The sequence below is a fragment of the Anoplophora glabripennis genome, unplaced genomic scaffold, assembly GCF_000390285.2.
Source record: "Anoplophora glabripennis isolate ALB-LARVAE unplaced genomic scaffold, Agla_2.0 scaffold124, whole genome shotgun sequence".
NCBI classification, from domain to species: Eukaryota; Metazoa; Arthropoda; class Insecta; order Coleoptera; family Cerambycidae; genus Anoplophora; species Anoplophora glabripennis.
Window position 1 is genome coordinate 607,246 of NW_019416267.1, and position 22,908 is coordinate 630,153.

At 34.5% G+C, this 22,908-nt stretch overlaps 2 protein-coding genes across 4 annotated transcripts in view; one reads left to right on the forward strand and one right to left on the reverse strand.

Annotated features, from left to right (window-relative positions):
- The window catches only part of LOC108904776 (sex peptide receptor), a 361,521-nt gene extending 354,777 nt beyond the window's left edge, over positions 1 to 6,744 (forward strand). For both annotated transcript variants that reach the window (XM_018707451.1, XM_018707452.1), the window contains one exon: positions 5,694 to 6,744. In XM_018707451.1, the coding sequence (XP_018562967.1) occupies positions 5,694 to 6,287 (594 nt within the window). In that variant the 3' untranslated portion in view covers positions 6,288 to 6,744. The remainder of the gene's footprint in view (positions 1 to 5,693) is intronic.
- A 4,776-nt stretch (positions 6,745 to 11,520) lies between these two features.
- LOC108904775 (rho guanine nucleotide exchange factor 12) overlaps positions 11,521 to 22,908 on the reverse strand; it is a 194,936-nt gene continuing 183,548 nt past the window's right edge. For both annotated transcript variants that reach the window (XM_018707450.1, XM_018707449.1), the window contains 5 exons: positions 20,744 to 21,003; positions 19,654 to 19,782; positions 16,953 to 17,326; positions 15,666 to 15,845; positions 11,521 to 12,389 (listed from right to left, as the gene is read on the reverse strand). In XM_018707450.1, coding sequence (XP_018562966.1) covers positions 12,351 to 12,389; positions 15,666 to 15,845; positions 16,953 to 17,326; positions 19,654 to 19,782; positions 20,744 to 21,003 — 982 coding nt within the window. In that variant the 3' untranslated portion in view covers positions 11,521 to 12,350. The remainder of the gene's footprint in view (positions 12,390 to 15,665; positions 15,846 to 16,952; positions 17,327 to 19,653; positions 19,783 to 20,743; positions 21,004 to 22,908) is intronic.

Consider the following 22,908-nt stretch of genomic DNA (forward strand, 5'->3'; position numbering starts at 1 on the left):
GTTTAAAATTATCTTAGTTCTTTATACCTGCATTTATTACTATTCATAACAAATTATTCATGGACGAATCTATTGTACAGCTATGCCATATTAATGTGATTACTTTTTATAGCCACATGAAAAATAACTAGCACTTAAATTCGAAAGGTGTGTTAAAATATTCCCACATCCATGAAACAGCAGCCGTAAACAGGAAATGAATTAAATATTAAATGAAGTGTTTGAATTATAAAAACTCGTTAGCTGAAAATGGAAGCTAAATATATGCCACTAATAGCAACAAATTGTATAAAGCACAATAATTGTGAATCGCAATTATACTTGAATACTTTTGATTTACTCAAATATACTTTTAATATATTTTTAATGTATCCTGGAATCTTTCAGGCATAGTTTTTGATTTTGACATTTAAATAGCACAAAAGAACTACTAGTATAGTACTATAGAATATAGTGTCATATAATCCCTCAGATTAACTTAATATTCTGAATTAAAAGTTACATTACTTTCCCGAAGTAAAGAGAAGAATATTCATATTATTCCTTTTTTGCCTGCGGTGCTGGGATGTTAAGGCCGGTTTACACGCTACCAGAAATCGTAACGATGTGAGTGACAAATTTATTGCTGCAATAAATCGAAAGAGTGGAGTACTGTTTCCACGTTAACGATAAATAGGAACGATTTCCTTCCATATTTCGTTGTCAACAGCTATCGACCTCAAAAAAACTTTTGCCATGGAGGAAGTAGTGTTGTTGTCGTTGTACATCGGTTGTTTAGCGAGAAAAGTGAAAAAAGTGCGAAAACAGATAACAAAGTGGAGCCGCGAGTGGTTACTAAAGAGAAGAGAATTCGCTCATGTGAAGTTAATGAAATAATTGAGAAATGAACCGAATGACTAGCGAAATTATTTGAGAATGGACGATGAGACTTATGTTGAGTTGTTAAGGTCAGCCAAAAACAATTACCGGACAATATCTGATGAATTGCAAATGCAAACTGAGTGAAATCGTAGCGAGAAATGCCGGCTACTTGTTTACACGTTCAAACATGTCGTTACGATTAGCAGAAATTGATCCCGGCCGGCATCATCCATCCAACCCAACTCCCATTCCAATAAATCGCTACAATTTCCTATTTACACCCAACGATAAATCGTAACGATTCGATTGTTACGATAAATCGTAACGATTCGATTGTTACGATAAATTGCTAGCATTTATTGTAGCGTGTAAACCTGCCTTTAGTCGCCTGCTCACCTGCAAAGGATTTCCAGGATGCTCAGGTGTCTTCCCCTTCAGATGCAGTCCATGCTGTCGCTCTTCCTCCGTTGATGACAGGATAACTGAGCGCCGCGTTGGGATAATAGTATCCGCTCTTTTTATGGCCTAAAGACGCACTGACACTTGCAATATGCTTTCTGTTTATGAGATTGTTTTGTTTTGCAAAAATTTTGATCGTACCTGTTCCCGGGTTGACGTTCGAACGCTGTCGACGCTCGCTCCGCAAGATACACTGGTGTGTGGTCTGGTTCAGGTCTAGAAATTTCTGGCATTGGAACATCGTTCCAATGTCAATAGTAGACATCTCCAAAGGGTTGGGGTGCTGAGAATTACTGTAATTAGTTTTAAGGTTATTCTTTTCATAAGCTATGAATAATATATATAGCAATATAATTATATTATTCTTAAAATAGGACGCGCGTGTTCACAAAAGTATTGATTTTTTTTAATAAAACATACTCGAATGATATTTTTCGTACTTGACAAAAATCGAATTACTTTTACAATGGTATCTCGTAATATTTGAGGTGACAGACCAATTTCCGGTTCCAAAAATTAATCGAAGTAATTATAAAAGTAGAGAGAAATCAACTGTAACCTCTGTGTCAACTTGAATATGGCTTCATCTTGAAAGCCACAGCTTTCCGTCATTTAATTGAAAAACATATTTTGCTTTCTTAACCTAAAGAAGCTGCTAGGAAGTTATATTAGCTGAGAGAACTCAACTCAGATTTCTCCCATTCTGTAAATTGTGCCTACTAAATTTTAATCTCTGCGGATATTATTTTTTTGAAGGGACTTATATATAGTAGAAACTTCTGACCGTGATAGCTTTTTTTTACTGAAATCATTTCCAATTATTTTTATGAAACAACATTCGATTAAAACTCCACAATGTATTATTTTATTTTTATCGTCACCTTAGTCAATTATTTGTGATAATCATATCGATAAAAAAATGAATTACAGGAAGTCATTAAGAATGGCGCTTTATAAAATATTTTTACAGAGTACAGAACCAAAATAGAAAAAAAAAAGGAAAATAATCAAAATCCGACTTAAATTTGTAATTTTTCTGTTTCTTTTTTTACCCTGTTTTATTTTAAATTATCTGTTTCCTGATTTTAAGGCATGAATACTTTTTAATCCAATAAATAATCAAGTAAGACATTCGAAAATAGAACTAGGGTGATATATTATGAATATACTCAAAATGCCATCCTAAAAAGTTATACAGACGTAGGCTGTAGATTAAGTTTAAAGGTTAAAGTCAGGCGTGGTCGGCGTAGTTTGATTAAAATCCTACCAAGTTGTCAGATTGTACAGATGTATAGAAAACTTGTATCTGTTTCGTGTAATATGTGATTCAGATTACAAAGGTACACAAAAAAAGTCTAAACACGAGACCCACATATTTTTCCGAAGGAATTCGAGGTACCTATGTAAAAAAGCACTAATTTTCGATTTTCTGAAAAATATCGAGGTCATGGGTAAATTTGACTAATAGCATCGTGTTTAGCTCCTCAATATACTACGAAAATGATATATTTGAACAAAGTTTAGGAAAAAAAATCAGTTTTGAGACGTATTTGGGCTAGTTTTCACACAAATAATGGATTTTCTGATAAATATCGAGGACATGGATAAATTTTACTAATGGCATTGTGTTCAGCACCTGAAAATACTACGAAAATGATATATTTCAACCAAATTTAGGATAAAATCAGTTTTCAACCATATTTGGACCACTTTTCACCCAAAAATTTCAATTTTCTTCGAAATTAATCAGGTCATTTTAACTACATCTAATTCCTTCGGAAATGATATGTGGGTCTCTTGGGTTTGGTCCTTTTTTTGTGAACCTGTGCGTTATTAACCAGCGTTTTTCTTTCACCCCGATTATTTACACGTGTAGTACAGTCCGTACAATATTTGTTGATATATGTAGAACTGTAACAATTTACGAAATATACCAAATTTCAAGTGTCAGCAAAGTTTTAAACATATTTAGCAAAGTTTCGAGTTTCAAATGCAGTGGATGTATAAAACCTTCCTAGAACAAAAAGTTTTGCCCCCTGATTTTCGGCTTTAGCGTCATTATTGCATATATTATGTACATTGAACTTTGAAAAATTGACGTTTTATACAGTTTTTTCAATCTCACGGTTCTGTTATATTGCAAACTTCGTAATCGGACCAACGCCATTTTGTAGCTATTTTTATTACGAACAAATCATGTCTTAAGCATTTTTTCGTACAAAGTCATACCGCTGAGTTATTTAAAGAAAACTACTAAAAAAGCGAAATTTCGCAATAAAATTGTTAATAACTTTTATTCATGATAAAATACTTTGTCAACAAATTAACCGTTATTGTACTCATCATTTAAAATAGTAGTGTAGTTATTTCCGGGTTATCAAGGAACTGTCACCAACAGTAACTTTTGCCTCTGCCGACTGGACTACTTGTCGTTACTCAATACGAACGTCAAACGTATAACTTTTGTACTTACAAAATGTTTTCTCATTCAGAAAAAGTTGATATGTTGCTAATTTGCGGCAAGTCACAACAAATTCAAGAAGAGCTGTAGAGTTATATCGAGAAAGGTATCCAGAGCCCCTCATTCCTTTACAAGATTGGAGACGACCTTGCGACGAAATAAAGATGCATTCTCTGTTCGTGTTCGGAAAAATCAAATAATTGACCGAAGGGTAAGAAAGAATAGCTAGACTGTTACAGTGTTTCGAAAACAACAAACAAAATCCACGAAATTGTATACGACAGGCTAGTCGGGAATTGAATTTGGATAAATCGGGCGTTCAACGAATTTTGAAGACCAATGGGCATCATGACTACAAAATTCACAATTTGGAGTATTTGCCTCAGCGTCACATTGAAAACAGACTTAATTTTATAGCTCAAACTGTAGTAAATGTAGAAACTGTTGATTAGAACATTTTTCGGCACGTTCTTTAGACGGACGAAAGTCGGTTTGTCAGTAATGGTTTGTCAAACAGGCGCAACGAACACTACTGGTCCATTGAGAATCCCCACATTGTAAATCCAGTCAAAAACCAAGGCCATTTTGGAGTAAATGTATGGCGCGGCATCATCGGTAGGCATTTAATTGGGATTGGAATAAGTGCCTTTGCAGTTAAGGAGAAACCTATGGTTTCAGCACGACGGGGCTCCACCCCACAAGGCCAGAATTGTGGAGCAATATTTAGATAACACTTTCCCAGAAAAATAGATTGAGCCTAATGGACCTATTCAATGGCCCGGAAATTCGCCAGATCTAATACCACTCGATTTTTTTATGGGGGGTTTTAAAAAACAAGGTTTACAAAACACCTTCGCGAGATATTAATCATTTCAAAGAAAAAAATTACAAACGCTTGTAATGAGTTAAACGGCGAAATGTTAATAAACGCAGCTCACAAAGAAGTCAGGCGAAGATTGGATATGTCTTGAAATGAGAGGAGGTCATATAGAGAATATATTGTAATATGTATGTAGTATGAAAGCGTTTGCCCCATTTTTTTAAGTTTAATAATTGTTATCATCACTTTTTGTTTTAACTGTATTAAAGAATTATCGAGTTTAATCCTTTTATTTATTCTTAATGACATTTTATAGATGTTGGTTTTGAGAATGGTGAGTGCTTCCCAATTTCTAGACTTAACAAAAGCATTCGACTGTGTGTCCCATAATATCCTTATAAATAAATTATATTTTTATGGTTTCTCAGGAGAAACTAGAAAATTAGTGGAATTGTATTTAAATAATATAGTTCAATATGTTCAACACATTGGTGTTAAGTCTGGTTTAAAGAATACTATTCATAGTGTGTCCCAGGGCTCAGTGTTAGGGCCTCTGCTATTTTTAATTTACATAAACGACTTTCCAATTTCTTTAGATGGAAATATTAATAGTGTGTTATTCGCTGACGATACTAATATAACATATGGAAATAAAGACTTAGTTTTATTAACAGAGAAATCACCTCAAATTCAGTCAAGAGCAAGTGATTGGTTTGCTTCTAATAACTTGAGTTTGAACAAGTCAAAAACGGTGACTATGGTCTTTACCCTACGAAGTGGAGAACAATTAAATAATCCAGATTTTATTAAATTCTTAGGAGTATACCTAGACTCTAAATTGTTATAGGACCAGCATGTCAATTATATTTGTTCCAAAATATCGAAGCATCTATATTTGCTCCGTATTCTCTCATATAAAGTAAATAAAGGGACATTAAGGGACATTTCAATATTCTCAAGTGTTTAGTCCACACTGTATATTTAATCAACTATTGAACGCTTGCTTGTGCCGACTGCGGATAGTCGATCCGTTTTGTCATTTTCCAATATCTCTGTATACGATAGAAGATTTAATAATCCTTTTATTTTCAGGCGAGCACTACTTGGCACAATGAAACTATACAAGTGTGCACCAGAGACCGAGCCTACTGGGTGAAGGAATATATCACAGAGAATATATATTTTATAACATATTTTACATTCAGAGTCCTCTTCGTGCATCTGATACCCTGCGTGGCCCTGGTTATTTTAAATCTGTTGCTGTTCCGAGCCCTGAAGCAAGCACAAAAACGAAGGGACATCCTGCTGTCCTCCAAAAAAAACCAGAAAACGGAATGCAAAAAGTTGAGGGACTCAAACTGCACTACACTCATGTTGATTGTAGTAGTGACGGTATTTTTGATTGTAGAATTGCCCCTCGTGGTCGTTACAGTACTGCATATGGTGTCCAGCACTTTTTTTGAATTTTTGAATTACGATGTAGTCAATACTTTGATTCTGTTTACTAACTTTTTTATTATATTAAGTTATCCCATAAATTTTGCCATTTACTGTGGTATGTCTAGGCAGTTCAGAGAAACATTTAAGGACCTTTTTATAAAAGGTGCGGTAAATGCGAGAAATGGATCGTCCAGATATTCCATCGTAAATGGACCCAGGACTTGTACGAATGAAACAGTTTTGTAATTTTCTATGTTAATATAACTCAAATGAAATATATGACGCTTATGTATGGACTTGAAAAATTTTTTGTATGATGTATATTTTTATTTATTTATACATATTTCAAATCTTTAACTGTACATAGAACTATATTGTATTATTACATGTTGCAATGTAAAAAGGTTATTTGGAGAAAATGTTATGTACATATTGTCTGTTTAATATATATAGATTTGTATTAATTTCTATGTGCAAACTATGTTGTCAGTGACTTTCAACAAATCGAGCCCTTACTTGAAAGTACTTGACAAATAAGGATATGGAATATTTAAACATTTAATTTTTAATGAGTTAAATGTTTAATGCTCTGCTGTATTTTGAACCTTGCTGGAGTTCTCTAGGAAGGTTTGAATGTATTTCTGTTTTATGTCATAAATATAAAAAAGTCTGTACTACAAAAATAAAGAAATGTTAAGTGTTATATATACAGATGTTGCCTTCCCCAATATATTTAATAAATGTACTGAAAAATGTAATTAAAATTTTATTGAACTCCTACTCACGCCCCTTTTGGTTTTGCTATACTGGAGGTGTACATTATTTTTCATTTTACCCCGTTTTAAGCGATAGTCCAAAATAAATAAATACGTTATATTTTAATTTATGCTGCTACCCAATACCGGGCACAAATCATTGCTTCGTACGTACCGACAGAAAGCGACCTACTAATCCGTACCTACCTTCTAACTGAATCAATGAACTGAACGCAAAACAAAAAGGATTGTCAAAGATATACACTTGACGAGTGGCTCTACGAAATTTTGATGTGATATAAGGTATAACAAGGGCTACATATATGTATGGATACTACAACTCAATGTCCAACTTCAGCGCGGTCTAACTGGCAGAGAGCAACCTGTTATTTCGCAGCTACTATAAAAGTATGAAATAGTGTCGCACTAAGCGAAATTCAATTTTTAGCTAATAATAGGGATAGAGACTGTGCATGGATGAAGTCAAATCCGCAGAGTTGTTTACCAAAATATTGTACCGAATTCTCTTTACTTAGCAGAGACACTACAGGGTGTTCCACCTAAGAGGGATTCTTCTGTAACTCTGCAACTGTAAAATTTATAAAAAAAATGGTTTTAATAAAAGTTGCCTGGAATCTTGTGGGCCATGTAAAGAAAATATTTTTAGCTTTACAGGGTGTTCCATTTCGCGTGGGTGCTACCCTTGACTATATACACTCAAAGATGCTGTGTAACTTTGTTATTTTAAATGGAACACACTGCATGTATATTATTGCATTTTTGAATTCCGTGGTTAATATAAGGTAGACTTTATTACAGGTCTGTTCCAACAAGAGTCAGGGATTGGTTCCGAACCGTCAGAAATGTGCATCCAACTAATTCTTGCGATATATTCACTGAAGACACATTTAAAACATAGCTGACCAAACATTTCAAACAGTTCGGAACCAATCCTTGACTCTTGTTGGAACAGACCTTAAATGTACAGGTGTTTAAAATTTACCGTTTTCGAGATAATCGGTTGTTTTTGAAACAAATCACGATTTCAGCTCTCTAAATGAGGCTAAATAGTGTCTAAACCTTAAGAATTAGAAACCTGCAGTTTTCACGGTTCGTTTTGGCATAAATTACTCTATCTTGTCATCTGTAAGCAAAACGTATACGTTATTCAGGCTCGGCAATATTGAGACTTACATTTAATCATGTTAAGAGTTGAATAAGTTTTTTTTCTCAAATAGAAAGGCCCATATTAATCGTCATAGGTGAATGCAAAAGAATGCCCTTTCGACTGATATAATGTTGTCCATACTTATCTTTAATACTTTTCCAGAAAAATCAGGTTCTTTTCTAAAGTCCGATAAAGTAGCTACGTAACAGCGTCAAGAAGGCCTTGCAAAACCACTTTTCTCTCACATTTTATCACGCCTAGGACTGATAGTGTCAATATTTACTGGCATGTTTAAAAAGTGGTTTAACATATAAAAGTAACAACTAAAACAAAACGCAAAACGAAACAAACTGAAACTCAGAATACAACAAGGAAAAGAATACTTAGACCGCTGATTTACATCAGTTGCTCGAAGTGTCCTCCATTTTGATTAATACACAAACGAATTTGGTTTTTAAAAGACATTGTTCAACATCGGTCAGCATGCTACTGTAATGCGCTGCCACATACCTTTTGGGGTAGTTGGTGGTGTAACGTAAATTTTGCTTTTTATAAATCCCCATAAAAAGAAGTCGCAACTTGTCATATCTAGACACCTTGAAGGCCAACTCACTGGTCCTCCGCGCCCAATCCATCGAAAATTTAATACCTATGTATGTTTTCAGCCTCGAAAATTAAATAATTCCAATTATTTCGAATTTTCACCACCGAGAATGGTGGTGACAACATTTTTAACATTAAGGCGATGTTTCACATTGTATTAGCTATGTCCTGTACAAATTTAGTTTTGTTCAACTCTCTCGGTTTCAAAAATACAATACCTATGTATGTGTTCAGCCACGAAATTTGAATAATTCCAAATATTTCGAATTTTCACCACCAAGAACGGCGATAAACTCGGTGTCGTAAAGTAGAAGACTTTCTATATACGCTGAACTTTTTTTGAACGGATTCGACCAAGAGACCAAGTAAACATTCGTTAAAGATAGCGTGATCCGCGCGGCTGGGCGGGAGCCAGGAGAGGGGAACGCTGTGACGTCATAATGCCCATGTTACGCTCGCTTTTCAAAATTCTTACTTAAGGGGGTATATCGGGGTCCGAGGGAAGTGAGGAGAGCAGGGGGGGTCCTATGCTTTTCTTATGGGACTAAAACCCGCTGCCAATTTGAAAATATTTAATTCTATTGAAATTATTTACGATACACATTATCTATATAGCAAAGAAATCAATTAATTTTTTCCGCTCTTTCGAGTGGTGTAAGCAAAAGTCTGTGAAAGTCATCGCCAGATTCCGAGAAATACATTTTTATTGACTTTTCTTTTTAGGTATTTAAAAACAAATGTCAATTATTTCTTTAACAAAAAATAATGAATGAATGCAAATTTACTGTGCTCAGAAGAGGTCGACATATAAAATACCGTCTTAAAATTTACTGTTACACTTATTGCCTAAATTGTGACTAGAATATTATTGAACGTTACAATATCAACATTACATACAAGGCTATCCAAAAGTCCCAGTACGACAGAAAAACTTTCGAAGAATACATTTTGGGAAAAAATGTTCCAGATAAAAGTGTAAGGATTTCCCCCTGGCTATCAGATGGTGACCTTGGATTTGACCTTGACATTGACCTTCAAGGTCATTTGAAAGTCAAGCTAAGTATTGTAAATGAGAACCCCTCTTTTTTATTGCGGAATTGGAAAAAGGAAATTTTACGTCCAAATATGGTCTTGACCATAACTTTGTCAAGGTCAAATATGGGTCAACTTCCAAAAGTCCCGGCGCGGTACAACTTTCGAAGAATACAATTTGGGAAAAAATGTTCCAGACAAAAGTGTAAGGATTTTTCCCTGGCTATCTGATGGTGACCTTGGATTTGACCTTAACTTTGACCTTCAAGGTCATTTGAAGGTCAAGTTAAGTTTTTTAAATAGGAACCCCTATTTTTTATTGCGGATTTGGAGAGCAGGAAATTTTATGTCCAAACATGGTCTTGACCATGACTTTGACATTGAGCTTCAAGGTCAATTGTGGGTTGACTTGACCTTCAAATGACCTTGAAGGTCCAACGTCAAGGTCAAATGCAAGTTCACCATCAGATAGCCAAGGAAAAATCCTTTTGTCTGGAACATTTTTCCCCAAAATGCATTGTTCAAAAATTTTTCTGCCATACCAGGACTTTTGGAACTCGACCCACATTTGATCTCGAAGGTCATTGTTAAAGTCATGGTCGAGACCATTTTTGGACGTAAAATTTCCTGCTTTCCAAATCCGCAAAAAATAGGGGTTCTCGTTTAAAAAACCTAATTTGACCTTCAAATGACCGTAACAGTCAAAGTCAAGGTTAAATTCAAGATCATCATCGGAGAGCCAGGGAAAAATAGTTACACTTTTGTTTGGAACATTTTTTCCCAAAATGCATTATTCAAAAGTTTTTCTACCACACCGAGACCTTTGGAACTCGACCCACATTTGACCTCGAAGGTCATTGTTAATGTCATGGTCAAGACCATAATTGGATGAAAAATTTCCTGCCCTTTCAAAATCCTCAATAAAAAATAGGGGTTCCCATTTAAGAAACATATCTTGATCTTCAAATAACCTTGAAGGTCAAAGATAAGGTCAAATCCAAGGTTACCATCAGATAGCCTGGGGAAAAATTCTTACGCTTGTCTGAAACATTTTTTCTCACAATGAATTCTTCAAAGTTTTTCTGCCATACCAGGACTTTTGGAACTCGACCCACGTGACCTTGAAGGTCATTGTCAGTCATGGTCAAGACCAAATTTGGACATAAAATTTCCTGCTCTTTCCAAATCAGCAATTAAAATAGGTTCCCATTTAAAAAACTTAACCTTCAAATGATCTTGAAGGTCAAAGTCAAGGTCAAATTCAAGGTCACCATCAGAGAGCCAGAGAAAAATCCTTACACTTCTGTCTGGAACACTTTTTCCCAAAATGTTATTCTTTGAGTTTTTCTGCCATACCAGGACTTTTGGAACTCGACTCATATTTGACCTTGAAGATCATCGTCAAAGTCATGGTCAAGACCAATTTTGGACGCAAAATTTCCTGCTCTTTCCAAATCCGCAATAAAAAAATAGGGGTTCCCATTTAAAAAACTTAACTTGATCTTCAAATGACCTTGACTCAAAGTCAACTTCAAATCCAAGGTCACCATCAGAGCCAGGGAAAAATCTTTACACTTTTGTCTGGAAATTTTTTTTTCCAAAATGCATTCGAAAGTTTTTCTGCCATACCGGGTCTTTTGGAATTCGACCCACATTTGACCTTAAAGGTCATTGTCGAAGTCATGGTCAAGACCACAGTTGGACGTAAAATTTCCTGCTCTTTCCAAATCCGCAATAAAAAATAGAGGTTCCCATTTAAAAAATCTAACTTGACCTTCAAATGACCTTGAAGGTCAGTCAAGGTCAAATCTAAGGTCCCCATCAGAGAGCCTGGGAAAAATCCAATGTTTTATTTAAAGGATTGTATAGATCTACATCATTATCATCATCATTTTGAGGTACAATAAAAAAATATACGGGGTGGTTTTAAAATTTTTATTCAATAGTACTGTTATTTTTGTTTATATAAATACATATAACAAATCGTATGGTGTGTCATTCATTATATATAATTCGCTGATGAAATAAAGTGGTTAAAAAAAAGTAAATAAAATAATTTACGACTACGTAAATGCCGAAAAACGTTTCGTTTATTTTTAACAAAAAAAATGCACATTTGTAAAGCGTTATACAAAAGCGGTATGAACAACAATGGGTGCTCGAAAAGGCACTTAAAGAATCGGTTAAATATTTAACACTGGTTTAATTACACGGCTATCCGCTTCGGCGACCCAGCCAACAAGAACAAACTGAATCGTACACACCCACATTCCTTAAAATACACCAATTTAAAAAACACAAAAAGTATAACGAATAAATAGAATACTATGATCAGGTAGAAGGGACATTGTTATAAATAATGTATTGGTAATATAGCAACAAATAATAAACCTACTCTACAGTATATACACATAATTACAAAGTGCCGTCCCTATGGGAAGCCCACTAGCGACTTATAATAATGAATAACATCTACATAAGCATTATTGCACCGACTCTAAAAAGAACTGAACCTAACTCTTGTTTAAAGTCACAAAACGGTTAAGGAAACTACATGCATGTATAAAATCAGTTTTCCTTTGTTCATTATAAAAATAATAAGAATTGATTACCATTATATAGATTATCATCATATCTAGGCTCAATATATATTAATTTACACTTTAAATTACCTATTTATAAGATAATGAATTTTAAAAGTTTAGTACATAACAAATACTTTTTTACAAAATGTCCATATGGCCCGCCATCTCACGATTGTTCTTCTTCGCAGTCACTTTTCGTTACTATCTGCAACAGAAAATATTTCATTATGCACAAATTGTACAACGTAAGATAGCAAATAGGCAACCACCAATACATTTTTATATATTTGTGGGTACACGTCTGTAAGTGACCCATTTTAAGTATTATGTCACGAGCGCCAGCCTGACGTCGCTCGGACTGGTCTACCCCTTGCAAGCAACAAGAAACAATGTGCAACGCGAGATATGGTTCTCGGAAAATTGGCGCCCAAGGACCAGATACTTATACCTGCGAGCGACTCCGCACCAAGAAGACTCTCCAGCAAACGCTCGCCCCGACAACGCTTCTTTTTCATTGAATGACGGTTGAAAGATAACGTCGGTTGAAAAATCACGTTCGGGTTGCTTTCGGTGTGCGGCAAAATCCAACTGTCTCTCAACGGTAAAAATAAAAGTATTTTAATCGAAAACACAGTTAGTGAAAAAGAAATGTTGTCAGGGCGAGCGTTCGCTGGAGGGTCTTCTTGGTGCGAAGTTGCTCGCAGGTACAAGTATCTGGTTCTTGGGCGCCAATCTGCGTGGTCCTCTTCCGGGAACTATATCCCGCGTTGCATAGTTTCTTGTCGCTTGCAACGGGTAGACTAGTCCGAGCGGCGTCAGACTGGCGGTCTTGACGTAATACTTAAAATGGGGCACTTGCAGACATTTGTACCCACAGATTTTATTACACAATTTGTGCACAAATAAATAGACTTCCCCATTTTAACGCAGATTTTCTATAAAATGGACTTAATTTGAAACTCAAATTACTTTTTGGTGTAAAGAAATTTGTAATTTGCTACTTTTGAACAAGCGACATCGTAAATTATTTTTTGGTGTGAAGAAATTTGTTCGTCGCCCGGACTGGTCCACCCCTTGCAAGCGACAAGAAACAATGTGCAATGCCGGATATGGTTCCCGGAAGAGGACCACGGTAGATTGGCGCCCAAGGACCAGATACTTAAACCTGCGAGCGACTCCAAACCAAGAAGACTCCAGTGAACGCTCACCCCAACAACGCTTCTTTTTCACAAAATGACGGTTGAAAGATCACGTCGGGGTCACTACTTCAGGCTTGCTTTTGGTGTGCAGCAAAATGCAACACTCTCAATGGTAAAAATAAGTAATAGGTAATAGGTAGTAGGTAAATAAAGTAATAAGTATTTTTTATTGAAAACGCAGTTAGTGAAAAATTGTTGTCAGGACAAGCATTCGCTGGAGAGTCTTCTTGGTGTAGAGTCGCTTGCAGGTATAAGTATCTGGTGCTTTGCGCCAATCTGCCGTGGTCCTCTTCTGGGAACTATATCCCGCATTGCACATTGTTTCTTGACGCTTGCAACGGGCAGACTAGTCCGAGCGGAGTCAGGCTGGCGCTATTGACGAATATTTATAATGCCTCACTTGCAGACATGCCCATCCACAGATTTTATTACACAGTTTGTCTAAATATGAATTAATTCACAAATAAGACTTTCCCCCATTTTAATTTGTAATTTACGATGCGGTTTTTTTCAAATGCGGCAAATTACAAATTTCTTTAAAACAAAAAGTAATTTGAATTTCAAACTAACACCATTTTATAGAAAATCTGCGTTAAAATGGAGGAAAGACTGTTATTTGTGCATTGATTCATATTTAGACAAACTGTGTAGTGAAATCTATAAAAATGCATTGCTATAGTCCTCTTAATATGCTGCAAATATTTTTATCTGTGCTCTTCGTGAAAGAAAATTATGTTTAGATAGCCACAACAAATTTTTTACTTTCAGATTTTCGTGTAATTAGTAAAATAATTTACCAACTTAAAGAAAAACGTGTACACATAAAGTAAAATTCAGAGGGTGGAAACCTGGAAAGATTTTATATGTAAGTTAATCTACAATGAGTAGGTCGATTTTTTTTTATATTTTAATTCACAATATTATACCATTGGTATACTATAAGAGCTACTTGTCAAGTATGAGCTCTTCACACTCCCATCCCCACACTATTATGCAGATAATTTGAGCAAATAGTATTAGACAACATTATGATGCAAAAGTGTAACAAAGGTAACTTTTACTCCTGAAGAATACTACGACACAATTACATACGGTCTTGTGCAGGAAAATAAATGTTTATGGAGGATTTTCGAGGTTTTAGAAAATGTGCCTTTGAAAGAACGCCTATCTCATATGATCTTCAGTAGATAATATCCTAAGTGGTGCCCGGAGAATTTTCACGAATGCATTTTTTATTTTATTACATTTCTATTTGCCCTCATCAACATTTCATTAAAAAAATTACCCTATTAATTAAAATGCAAATAATGAAAAATATATTAATAAATCCATGATTTTTAATAATGTATTAAAAATATTATTATTTGCAATTTAATTCATTTACATACAAATAAACGGTTTTAAAAACCTAAACCAAATTAATCGGTACATATTAAAAATATGTTGGTCTCATTATTAACATGTTAAAGCAATTTCATAATCTGTTGAATATCCGAGGCCTATGAACTCTAGTTTGCAGGTATATTATAAAATTATTTTATATACGCATTGTCGACCATTCTATCTATGCAGGGCAATGTTTTCAGATTACTTTATGATGAGTCAAAACCAAATTCCAGGAGGTAATCAATTATAAAGAGCCTAAACAATTTTTATGTTAAAAAAACATCAATACTTTCCCTAGTTAACAGAATGAAATATATGTGCACTAATAATAAGATCATTAAATTGTAAAAATAATGTTGATTTAACCTTTATGGAAGATTATATATACAAAGAAAAATAAAAGATTTGTAACACTATACGCAAGCAAATAAGATAATAGGGGTTTTATTAGTTATTTACCTTCTTTTATGATTTATTTTTGTATGTGGTAGTATTTCCGATGTCAATTTAAGATCAACTCGGCATTGAAATAATTGAAAAATTTGTTCCAATATTTACTTATCCTTATTCATATAACAGGTCTGGTCGCCCAGATGAAGAATGCGCGCGCGGGCAGACGGCGCACAAACACAGCCGCACTGGGCGACCTGCCATAAATTTCAGTTGTTGAGAAATTTCCTAGCAGTACAGTGCAGCAATGCTGAATTTGGTGTGATTCAGGTAATTTTGACTTTATTATAGCACCTTCTATTAATCATTCATATTACAATTACGAAAGGGAGAAATAAGAAGGATATTTCGTTTATTAATATTATTACAACATGGCATTTTGGAGATCTTTTGAAACAGAACAAGAGCTGGAAAATAAAAACTGGAAAAAGTCATACGAAATTTACCTGTAAAGAGCTATCTTCAAGATTATGTTGTTCTGAGGCACAATCTGTCGATGTAAAATCCTCGCTATCGTCAAAAGGTACAGGGCTATGGAGGTTATGGTCTACGTGGATGCGTTCTCTCATTCTATGTAATTCCTTTCGTAGCATGTCCCTCTCTTCTTCGATCTGCTTTACTTCACTCTGCAAGGATATGAAAAATATAACCAACTTTTGTACAATCAATTCTTAAATTCACTCTTTGATTATACCAATTTATCTCGTCTCAAATTGTTCGTTTTAGCTATTAAATATATAAATTAAATCATTTAACTTAAGAGTTTACAAGTCGCAGATCAACCCGATGTTATTTATACGGAAATATTTATCCATTTTGCTGGGATCTCAAACATGAAAAGATCTGCTACCTCCGTTGTAAATATTTATGCGATAGCACATATTTTTGTAAATATAAAACAGTTTAAATAAAACTAAAACTTTGTTTATATAGTTTTTGGAAAAACACGCTCTGGCTTATTTTGAAAATATATAAATACACCTAAAAGTTCGATCGTAAAATCATTTTTGGGCTACATCGATTTGTTATTACAAGAATGTAAATAAACAGTGTTAGAGGTACCATAATAAGTACAGGTAGTTCTCAGGTTTACCATGTTGATTTTTTTTGGGGTTATTATGCCATGGCGTCTGTACCTGGTCACCGCCGGTACTAGGCCTCCACAGAGTCTAGCCCGATAACAATAAAGGCAGGTCAAAGCTAAGATGGTGTAACGTAAGTCTGTAACTGGTGACAATCAAATACATAGGCCATAGCATAACATCTCGAAAAGCCATTGTATTTTAAATAAAATAGCATTAATATGTTTATCGTGTTTCATCATAATAACTCAAAGTAATAAATAGACCCGAGTGATGATTCTGAAAACTTTGTGTTTATATTTGCAACGGTAATTGTTATGTTTTATTCCGCTGCCGAGTTGGCAGTATCAACAAACGGCCAATAGTCGTTGTTGGTCACTTCAGTGTGAATATACAATAGACTGTGTTTAATTTTAACAAAATACCAATACAAATATGTCTATTGACCAATTGTTAACTCGAATTGCTTATGACTATTGGAATCAGCCAGAAATATTATTTTTATCCAAACTCTCAGAATGAAATACTTTCAATCCTCTTTCCACGAAACCTTTGAAAGATTAAAATATAAAAAAATTAAAAAATTACGAAATACATGTTAAATATACAGGGCCATTAAATATATTTAATCTGGAAAATTTAAGGACTCACCAAAAGGGTCGTGAGTTGTGAACTGAGAGAGGTTGCTAAATCTCTGACCAAATTTACTGGTACGGTCAAATGGGCTGAGGTCACTTCCTCGACGGGTTGCTGGCTGGTACACACTGCATGTTTGCCGCCTTTTGCCGTAACGGCTTCGTACTCTGTCACGTTCAGCGACTGGTTTACGGCCTTCTGGAGTTGGTCGACCTGAAATATCGCCGCTAGAATTCGCTCGGATGGTTCCCGGCTTGTCGAATTGTCTACGCTGGCCATGTCGGCGATATGTTGGAAATGCTCCCGAGGAATGCTCATCATATCGGCGACTAGGCCCTCCTTGTCCTCCAAGGCCTGTTTCACCAAAGCATCCTTCCTCCTGATTTGCTCTGTGAATGCATCCAGAAGTTAAAAAAATATATATGTAAAGGACGGTGTAAACTTTTATCGATATTAGTTGAGAAGCTAGTTAGACGTTTTAATTAAGGCAAACTTTCCTAAACTTTTCAATCGAGTGTAATATAAATATTGATGATATACCCTCACATCTAAACAGGTACCCAAATGATTTATACAGGAAAGTCCCATGAGGAAATTCACAAAACTGATAAATCCGTAGGTAAAAACAAGTCAAACAAATAATGCTTAAGGCTGGCGTTAAATAAACCAGAAATCGCACTTTTAGTAAGACAATGATAGAACAAGAAAATCCATATAAACTATAAAAACTATGAAATACAAGGATTTGCAGTAAAAAAATAACGGAAATCATGGGCACCCATGTGAACATCGGAATGTACTTTTCCTGTTTTGGTTGCATATTTAAATTTCTTAATAATTATTATTAGTCCGCTAGAAAGCCGTTTAATTTAGAAATTTTTTTGCTTCTTGATATTCTTTTCGTAAAACGCAACGTTTACGAGGAAAATGGCAAAATATGATTGATTGCATATCGTGATTTGCCATTTTTCTCAAGAATACTGCATTTTACGAAAAAAATATCAAGACAAAAGAATTTCTAAATTCAATGACTTTCTAGCCAACTAATAATTTTTTAGAAATTCAAATATGTCTAGCATGACTGTAAGTACTAAATACAGATATTCCTATATTTTGTGAAGCTACAGATACTTTTTTTTCATAAAATTTATGACTTATTTTAATTTATGACTTATTTTATTTAAAATTTATGGACTTGTATCTCAGAATGAAACATTCCAGACTAGAGTTCATAAATCATTTTTGCATATTTTTATATGAAGAATGCCCTCATGAGGCAGCCTGTACAAACGCGATTTTCATTGAAAAAGTTTTTTATCGGTTTCTAGTCGATTGGTTTTATAGTTTTTCCGATATCAAATAAAGAACCAAGAGGTTGGCAGCATGTACCAGGTTCAGTCGCTCATGCAGCAACTTGGCACTGAAATATTTGAAAAACTTGTTCCCATATTTATTTAGCCATACCCATGCAACACAGCTGCATCAGGCCACTGGGCAATAAATCTCAGCTGTTGACAAGTGATTGACAAATTGCCCACCAGTGTAGTGCAGCAATGCGGGATTTGGTGTGATGCAAGTAATTTTAATTTATTATAGACACCTTCTATTAATCTTTCATATTACAATTGCGAAAGGGAGAAATAATATTATTATATGGCATTTTGAAGACTTTTTGAAACAGAGCAAAACGAAATTTAACATCAATATAATAAAATTGTTCGAGGACATAATTAATTAAAATATGTTGTTGGCCAAATGAATATATAATATAAATTTTCTACACATTATATACAAATTATTATAATTTTTTAACTTTAGCAGAAAACTTTTTTAGGGACGCCTATGAAAGTCATTAAATTTTATTGCCAGGCGTTTTTTTACATGTTCAACTGACTAATATGTATTTTATACTAGAAAAAATAGTACCTTGATATATGTATACCGGGTTTTCAAAAAGTTTGGAACCCCCCTCTATCTCAGAAAATACTGCTCAATAAAAAAAATGATTAGGACAAAAGTTGCAGGGTTTTGAGTGAGCAATCCAACAGTGACCTTGACCTTGACCATGGCCTTGAAGGTCATTTAGAGGTCAAGTTGAAAATTTTAAATGGAACCATATACTTTTGGCCTCGGAAATGGGAAAAATGGAAATTTTTATGTTTGGATATGACATTGAAGGTCATTTAGAGGTCAAGTTGAAAATTTTAAATGAAACCGTAAATTTTCACCGTGACCTCTAAATAACCTTGAAGGTCATGGTCAGTCATATCCGAATGTAAAAATTTCCGTTTTTTCCATTTTCGGTGTTAAAAGTATACGGTTCCATTTAAAATTTTCAACTTGACCTCAAAATGACCTTCAAGGTCACCGTTGGATTGCTCACACAAAACCCTGCAACTTATGTCCTAATAATTTTTTTTTGAGCAGTATTTTCTGAGATAGAAGGGGGTTCCAAACTTTTTGAAAACCCATAGCTATGCATAAACCACAATCTACAATTTTTTATAAATATAATGTGGAGTTGAAAAATCGCGAAAAAAATTGGTCCAAACACACTTATCGTTGTATCACATTTTTTTAACTAATTGTAAGTAAAAAACAACTTATATTGCAGAAGTTATAAGTTAACGATAACTTTCTTGAAAATAGGGAGAATAAGTACCAAACGTGAGGGTATAAGAAAAGCAAATAAAGGGTGCTGTAAGAGTGTGCATACCTAGCGGTGTGAGCATGGATTCTGCAGTGAGAACTGGTGGCACCGCAATGTTGACCTGTGACGGTTGGATTAGTGGCCATTCCTCTGCACTCACCTTTGACGTTTGAATACCACCACCAGCAACCATTTCTAAAACCATTACCTTATGTTACCATTTCACCATAATTTTAGATGTCGTCTTAATTATCGACATTAGAAATATATCAGTATGTGCTTAGAGGTATATAAGTGGCAGTCCTTAAATTAAGAATGCTGTGTTTCAAATTCAAAAACCAGAGATGAAACAGATGTGAATTTAGAATAAAACAATCATATTTCAGTTTTTCGAAATATGTTAAAAAAACTTTAGTTATTTATAAATACAGCATCCTTAGTAGTGCAAAGCAGTACCTATATATGTATGTACAACCTTCTAAGAGAAACTTAAGACATTGAACAGTTTTTTATGCTGGCATCCCCATTATCGGTTATAGTTTTTATTTTTTTGTGAAACAATTTCACAAAATTATATGTATTTATTATATTTTCTTATAATGATGAACACTTATTTGATTTCTGTGATTAGAAATGTGTTTAAATGTCACTGCTGTCTTAAATAGCAATTAAGGTGCCTGTAAATCGATTATCACTGGTTACAAAATTAAATACATTATAAATAGACCGAGAAAAACAAATTGAAAGGTATATAATTAATCATGTTACGAGCAAGACCAGTTTCATAGATAAACTGAGACCAAACCACAGAATGACCACAAATGTACAGCTCGAATAAAAATCTACTGCTCCCATAATTAATGTCATCAAAATATCGATTCATAAATATTAACATAAACATCAGAGAACATCAGAGACAGATAATTTCAAAAGGAACAATAATTAAGCACCAAATTTATTTTAAATAAAACCTAATTTAATTAAACATCACTGAAAATAAAATTATTAATTATTGATATTTGGGACATAACCCACCTGCTTCATATCCCAGAATTAATCTCGGTAAGAAAATTGTTGGTCAAAGTTAGTGATCATATTATTTGTAGTAGATTGTTAATATCTAACTACCGTCCCTACTAAATCCAAACATACTGACCTGGGGACGTAGCCGATTCTCTGTCGGTACCTTCGTTGTGGTCTTCGCCTTCGACCTTTTCGTTGTCTTCAGCTTCATTAACACCCTCGGAAGCGGCGCCGTTATCGTCTCCACCGACGGCTTCGGCCCTTCCGACGATCTCTCCGGAAGGTGGCAGGTCCTGAACGCTCTCCGAATCGTCCGAATCCGTGGGGGCTTCCTGGCGTTTACCCTCCCTCTTCTTATGAGACTCGGTGGCGTCCGAGAAATGCTTGAACCATCTGGAAAAACATCCGACTGATAAAACGGTGCGAACGACAACGAAACGTCGGTGTGCTTCGATACCGACAAAACACAAAAACTAGATCGGGTCGAAGCGTCGATCTCCAGCGTCGCTTAGATATATATAACGCTTCGAAGAAATTAAAGTTGGCTAGTCGCCAGGTTCTGCTTTATACTTTTTTCAATCCATTGGATGTCCGATACGAGATGTTTCTAATGAAACGCATATTATTAAGTCGTTCTGGTTCTGATTTATTGATATTTGTTTTCATCGAGCGCGATCATCAAGATGAGTAACTGTGAAATTGGCAGCATGTGCAAATTTATCGATATATCAAATATCAAAATATATAGAAAGCGCGAAAACATTACAAGGATGGCATAAAAAAATATAGCTGCATTGGGAGTTAGCAAATAATGCGTAATGGCGCATGACACATCGCAAGGTCCTATTTGTGCAGCTGCACCGTATTCAAAGGGTTGTAGATGTTCTCCCACCAAGCCTACCAAGGGCCTACCAAGCTGACATATTTTCGTCATCGTACTTCCGGTTATACCGAAAGTCGATACTAACTTTCTTATTTTAAATGGAACCCCCTGTATATTATTGCATTTTTGGAAAGAGTATAAATTTTTAAGTTGGTAGCATATACACACAAGGAAAATAAAAGAGAAACTCGAAAAAATTCCTATCCGCGATATTATTGTAAAATTGTCTAAAGGAACATAATACAAGACATCTCTCATATCGCGAATCAAAAAATTTGATTAGCTAAAAAAAGTTGTTGCAAAAAAACAAGAAAAGTGCCCATTTTATAATTTGTTTAAAACTATCGCATTTATTGTTATAATTTTATAAAACCTCAGACAAGTTGAGGATTTTCATACTTTAAAAGTGTGCCAAAAGTGGGCGCTGTAGGTGCAATAGTTCTCGCATAATTCAATTTGTTTCTAATGGAGGCTCCAAAAGTTATGAACTTTAAGCCTCTGTACAGGCGTTAATTTTCAACCAAACATGATTCTGAAAGCGTCACTGTAATCTTAAAGACGTAATTAAGCGACCTATTAAAAAATATCACCGTTTTTTTGACATTAACATTCTGAAATTGTGCATTAAAAAACCGTGCGTTTTTCGCTTATAAACAATTTGAATAAAATTGTTGCTATTTATGCTACATCACGAAAATAGATGCAATGGATAACTGGCAAAAAATAAAATTTAAAAAAAAGCACCCTCTACGACCAACAAGAGCCAAGATTTAAAAAAAATCGTAGCGCAATTGTTTATAAACATTAAGACTTGAATTTTTGGAGCCTCCGTTATAAACAAATTGAATTGTGCGAAAACTATTGCATCTACAGCGCCCACTTTTGGCACACTTTTAAAGTATGACAAAACCCTCAACCTGTCATAAGTTTTATAAAATTTTAACAATAAATGCGAGAGTTATAAACAAATTAAAAAATTGTCACTTTTCTTGTTTTTTTGTAATAACTTTTTTGTTTATTAACCGATTTTAATTCAACAAATCTCATTTTGTAGATCATTTTATTCCCTACAAGCTGTCTGTGAGTCACTTTTCGCTAAAATTGATGGTTTTCTCTGCCAAGTGAAAAAACTGTTTTCTTCACCTATTTGTTTAAATAGAAAAGTTAGCTAACAAATTTTTTTGACTCACGAGATGAGAAATGTCTTGTATTATGTTCCTTTAGACCATTTTACAATAATCTCGCGGATATGACTTTGTTCGAGTAAAAATTTTATTTGCTTGGCCTAATAGCACATTTCATACTTAGGATCGACTGTTTTCGAGATGTTTTGATTTTTAAGAAAAAAATTACAGATGCAGATACAGATGCACTGTCAGTAAAATTTAGTTTTCCCGGAAACATAGGTTTATTTT